The sequence below is a fragment of the Zeus faber genome (genome assembly GCF_960531495.2).
Source record: "Zeus faber genome assembly, chromosome: 13".
Taxonomy (NCBI): domain Eukaryota; kingdom Metazoa; phylum Chordata; class Actinopteri; order Zeiformes; family Zeidae; genus Zeus; species Zeus faber.
Window position 1 is genome coordinate 15,951,809 of NC_137198.1, and position 6,000 is coordinate 15,957,808.

General features: G+C 45.5%; 1 protein-coding gene across 2 annotated transcripts in view; it reads left to right on the forward strand.

Annotated features, from left to right (window-relative positions):
• Positions 1–2,776, forward strand: part of esrrb (estrogen-related receptor beta) — a 44,652-nt gene extending 41,876 nt beyond the window's left edge. For both annotated transcript variants that reach the window (XM_080012403.1, XM_080012404.1), the window contains one exon: positions 2,098–2,776. In XM_080012403.1, the coding sequence (XP_079868529.1) occupies positions 2,098–2,342 (245 nt within the window). In that variant the 3' untranslated portion in view covers positions 2,343–2,776. The remainder of the gene's footprint in view (positions 1–2,097) is intronic.
• Positions 2,777–6,000: the final 3,224 nt, after the last annotated feature.

Genomic DNA, 6,000 nt, shown 5'->3' on the forward strand with positions numbered 1-6,000 from the left:
CCAACACATTACATCATTATAATTCTTACTGGGTCAAAATCAAGATTAATCACTTTAAATATCTGTGTGTGTGTGTGTGTGTGTGTGTGTGTGTGTGTGTGTGTGTGTGTGTGTGTGTGTGTGTGTGTGTGTGTGTGTGTGTGTGTGTGTGTGTGTGTGTGTGTGTGTGTGTGTGCGCGCGCATTTACACAACTGTACATATATTGAGACTAGATATCATCTGGAATCTTGGTTATCGTAATATCCTAATAAAGTTAAATGTTGTTTTTAAGGCTGCAATCCAGTAATTTAATTTTATCACATTTAATTTAATTTAAAGTAAATGCATTTTCTGAATTTGATATTGAATATCTTGTGAAATCACCAATAGTCATTCCCAAAATATCACAAAATTATCCACATTGAGGTATGCGTCCAAAATCGTTGTGGTACTTGATTTAGTCGATATTGCTCGATCCTACCTGGAAGTACGTAAAAACTCAAATTCAGTCTAATTCCCTTCATCAGAACGAAATGAGCATACTTGCGTACAAAACAAATTGTCCAGTTGATGGATGAAATGTGGGCTTTGTGAGATGTGATATGAAGGAGCAGTCGTTTCAAGCCAGTTCCAAGTCCAAACCGGCGAGAGATAAAACATAAAATATGTCGCACAACACCCTCCTGACAACGGCTCGTTCTCTCTTTTGTTCTCCCGCCCCCCCCCCCTCTTCCTCGCCCCCTTCCCCATTCACTTTCCAAAATGACCTACTTCATTTCACCGCTGCGGATTTGAAAAACCGTCAGGGTGAGAAATGTCTCAAGGTCTTGGGAATACAGTTGTTCCAGTCAATGAATTTGGGCCGAAGACTGAAATCTGTTTTGCCTTTTATTGTCCCGCGCGGTAAAATATGCCGCGCCAAGGTGAGACGAGTCAGGCGGCCAATGACACGCCGCCTCTGGAGTGCCAAACACTGGTTAACCGGTGAGAGAGCCATGACCCCCGCACCGTCCCTGTGAGAGGCGGAGCGCTAAGGACAGACGGAACGGGGGTGGGGGGAAATGAGGGAGGAAGACTGTAACACACTGCACAGTAAAGAGTGCGGGTACGATTGTTAAAATGTCTCGCGGGGGGACTTGTAATGCCAGGCCTCCGAAGTGCAATTTTATTTGGTGGGATACTGCAGTACTTAAGGGAGGCGGAATTTTGCCATAATATTTTCCACGTGTTCCACATTTTCAGTTGTCGTGCCGTCACATTCAAACAGGCGACACGGTACATCTTTGAAACGCTGATTGATTGTTTGTTTATTTATCTATTTATTTGTCGTATTGTATTATATTTGTATAAATATTTTTTTTTAATTTACTATTATATTTACTTTTTTCATATATAATATAAAAACATCTCTAAAAACCTTTTTTTCTTTTTTTATTGAAGGCACACCCCTGTGCAACACAATCCAAAATGTATTTATTTTCTCGACACCTGGATAGTCAAAAGCTCCACAGAACAAGTGGGCGAGCAGGAAACAGGAAGGAAGCGTCTTTTTTTCACTAAATAGTTTATGCCTTTCTTCCGATTGTCAAATGAAAGTTATTCATTCTTAAGAAAACAATTCATCTGGGAGCAGGAACAGAGCGCTGGTGAATGTGCACTTATTCAGTAAAGATTGGCTACTATTCATTCCGTTGTTGCTGCAGGATAACATTGATTTTTAGTCTCATTGGTCAAAGGCCATAGGAAAATCCCACCAAGTGGACCAGGCAGGAAAAAGATATTAGTTTTTGTTTTACTCCGGCTTTATGATCTATTCTTTATCTTGTCGCGGTGTGAGTTATACTGATAATGTTTCCCCCACGTGACTCCACTGACAGTGCAGTAAAGATCAATCTTGAGATTTAATTTTTTTTCTCTTTTCCTTTTTTTAAGCAATAAAATCAATTTCCCATCACCGTTGTTATAGCAGCGATGTCTCCTACAGTCCTGGTTCCGCATCAAATGAATCGCCCGTTCTTCAAATAGAAAATATAGAAAGACAACGTATCCTCCACCATTCTGGCCATTTTCCCAGAGGCTCTCTCTGATGTTTTGTGGCTCCTCCGTGTGTTTTCCAGACTCCATGCACATAGAGGACATGGAGGCCGTCCAGAAGCTCCAGGACGCTCTCCACGAGGCCCTGCAGGACTACGAGGGCAGCCAGCACCAGGAGGACCCGCGGCGGGCGGGCAAGCTGCTGATGACGCTGCCCCTGCTGCGGCAGACAGCCACCAAGGCCGTGCAGCACTTCTACAGCATCAAGGTGCAGGGGAAGGTGCCCATGCACAAACTGTTCCTGGAGATGCTGGAGGCCAAGGTCTGATCACCAGGCGCCGCCGGTCTGGGGGCTCGGAGAGTAACTGGAACCAAGAACTGAGAGGGTCCTCAGGAGAGAGGGACACCCCCCTCACACACACACACACACACACACACACACACACACACACACACACACACACACACACACACATACACATACACATACACATACACATACACATACACATACACACACACAAACACACAGACACACACACACAAACTCATACATACATACACATACACACTGACTGTGCACGGAGGCACACGCGAGACTAACCTCTCTGCTGTTTCCTCTCGGAACCCAGGAAGACTGATGAAAAAAAAGGAACAAATGCAAAACTTGGTTACTAGTATAAATATAAAAATGATGCAGATTAATTTAAAATATATAAGAAATAATATGTACAGTAAATAAATTTTCTTTTTTTGTTGGTATTTTTTTTTTTTTTTTTTGTTTTGTTTTTTGTTAATGGTCTGTGGTCATGCTGTATATGAAGAAGGACCTTTCTGCCCCCCTCGATATCTTCAGACTAAGTAGATGCCACTTCTTGATTAACAAGATAATGAGATTTATTTTCCTCAGAATCTTAACGCTGAGTTTCAAACCTTTGTTCTGAAGGAAACAGAAGTGTGAACACCAACTAACAGACTCACCTAGTTGCGTTTTCTTTGGGGTTTTTTTGCCTGGACTTGGACACTGGACACCAGGATATGTATATATTTATTATGGGAAGACTGAGTGTACAGTTTTAAGTCTGGTGAACTCAGTGGCCATTTTCTCTTGTTCTCCTCCTGGGAAAAAAAAGAAAAAATAACTAAAACCATTACCTAAATGTGAACTCTATTGATCTAAATGTCCTTGAATATACCTCTCCAAAGCAGTGAGCCGTGTGATCTGTGTGGATCTGTCTCAGACAGGATGACTTACCCATGTTTAACCAAACTAGAGTAGGCAGGTACAGTAGTAAGATGTCTTATTCTGTAGTAACTCAGCAATAAACGGAGCCGTGGGCAACCAACGCTTAACCTCCTATCCTTCATCCGCTTCCCAAAAACACCGCGCTTAGCCGTTACATCGCCAGCGAAACACCACCCCAGCGCTGTCGCACCGTAGCGCTCCTCTTCTCTTGTAGCTGTTTGTGTTGGTCGGCGTTCAGCTCCTTGAATTCCAAATTTGGTCAACTTTTAAGCCCCGTGGATATTGCCCGCCTGGCCACCGAACGGATGACCCAGTCTGGGGCGAGGTGAAAGCTGATCATTGGGTTGGGGGGGATGGGCGGGCAGCAGAATCAAAGGATTTATGCCGAGTGGCAGAAGCCCGGGAGATTCCATGTTCAAACAATCAGAGGCCCATATTTCAGACGCTCTATTTTGGGCGCCTTTAAGCCCTGCGCTGGAGTCATCCCACACACTAGGAGCAAGGTGTCCAGCATCTGCTCTCACCATTTTAGACGCCTGCCGTCTTTTAATAGCTGCGCCTGCATTTATAGAGCTTCATCTGAAAGGAAGGTAAATGGCAGGTGCAGGGCTGAAGTGGTGGCACTTCACACGGTGTGTATTTTTAACTGAGCGGGCGCTTGTTGTCTGCGCCCTCCCCCTTTAGGAGCGCGCGAGACACGTGGAACACTGCTTGACCCCGCATTGACTCACTAGCCAGCGCACAGCAACCCGCTCCCCACCGGGCAGCGATAGAGGAAGACAGGCATCTGTGAGGGCAGCTAAGGAACCCCCAAGTGTGCAGCATGTGAATAGCTATGCAGGCAACAAAGTGTCAACATGCTTCCAGTGGGAAACAGCAGAGCAGCGCTGTGTAAGTACGAGGTGTGACTTCTGGTGGGAGGATCAGGTCCCATGCCTTGGCCGGACGGTGCCAGAGCCGTGGCTCGGCGCAGCCGGCCGCGCCGCCCCAATGTCTTTGCTATGCGGAAACAAAACGTCCCCCGGCTAAGCTCACGCTTATACGACTACTGAATGAATTTACTTGATGAGATGAATCTCTTTCGCCACAATATGATACTGTGATCAAGGGAATCGCTGACATTGCAAAAAGAGCACCGTCGTCGCCATGCTTGCGGTATCGCTGCCCGACACCGACCCGACGGCTGGGGTCCGGTCACCACTTAATAGTGGATGACTACACGCTCCAGCACATTATCATCCCAACTTGCTGCTGTTCACTTAACAGAGGGTGAAAATGTAACTTAAGTTATTTTACTGTTGTGCAATACAGTAGGGACCAATTCTGACTGAAACCATGCAGAGAGCATGTCTTTACTCGGATTTGGGAGAGTTATTCTTAATCCCTCGTACATTCAGTACTGTATGTACCCTGTATATCAGAACAAGCACGTTTGTTTTGCCGTTTTGATTGTTTGCTTTTGTTTTGTTTTTTCCGTTTTTAATGACAGTGCAGTATAAATTAAAAAAAAAAAAAGCTTTTGAATAAAATTTCTTTGCAGTAGCCCAAGATAATCAGCCATAACAATCCATAACGGTGGGGGATCCGCCCGTCTCCCTTGAAGACTTTAACTTGGCAATATGGCGCTGTGTAGAGTACCAGAGAACACGTCTTACATGAAATGCTGTGTCTAAATACAAAATGTAAATATAGCTGCATCAGTAATGGAAAGTATACAGTAAGCTGTCAAAACCCCATTTGAAATAAAAGTAAGCAGCGTCCTGCTGACTACTACCTCATCATCCCAACTTTTGTCGAGATCTCTCCACTCTCTCTTGCTCGTCTCTCCGTCGTCCGCGCGACGGCTCCATCCTCCCCGTCTCTGTTTGTCTGTTTGCGACCACGCAAACACTCCCGCCATGCGCACTCATGCCGAGATATTTGTAATTGTAATTACCAGTTACTTCTTCCTGTCCATCCATCATATATGTTTGTAAAGTTAAAGCATGCTTCGAGTTGACCTCATGACCTGGCCATTAGTGGGCGTGACCACAATTCTTTGGTTTCTAAGCGGGTACGTGTTTTTACCAATACAGTGTGTCAGAATTGGTCCCTAAATGGCAAATTGCAAAATGAAGGGGGGGAGGGGGAGAGGCGGGCGCAGGTAAATCATCTCCTGCTCCCTGCAATGAGTATTTATGGTGTGAATTATATCATTTTGGCAATGGTGTACATTGATATCTCTGAGTCGTTGAATCATCAATATCTGTAACTTTTATGCTTTGATTTTCAAAAACGGTAAAGAAACAATGAATTAAATACTCCTGGACTTAGTGTCATTCATTTGTTTACCCACCCCGTGAAACACGCACACACACAAGCACAAATGCGAAGATACATGTTTGCGACACTGAGGGGGCAAATCAAAATCGAAGACGCTCATTTCCAATTACAATCGATAGAAATTGCTCATTGTGAGTTCGGGGAGTAGAGACCAGATCTTCCAGCAGACCGGCGGTGGGACACAGGGGGGAGGACATCCATCCAGAAGGTCCCTCAGGGCCACCACACCATCCAGCCAGGAGGCTGCGCTCAGCCCACGGGGAGGCGTTGAAAATGGATCCGTCACAGAAAACAGGCGGACAGACACGCCAGCGCTGAGGGAGGGGCGGGCGAGCGAGGGAGGGAGGGAGGGAGGGAGGGAGGGAGGGCGGGGATCTCTCTCTCTCTCTCTCTCTCTTCCCATTATTTCTGGAAGCTG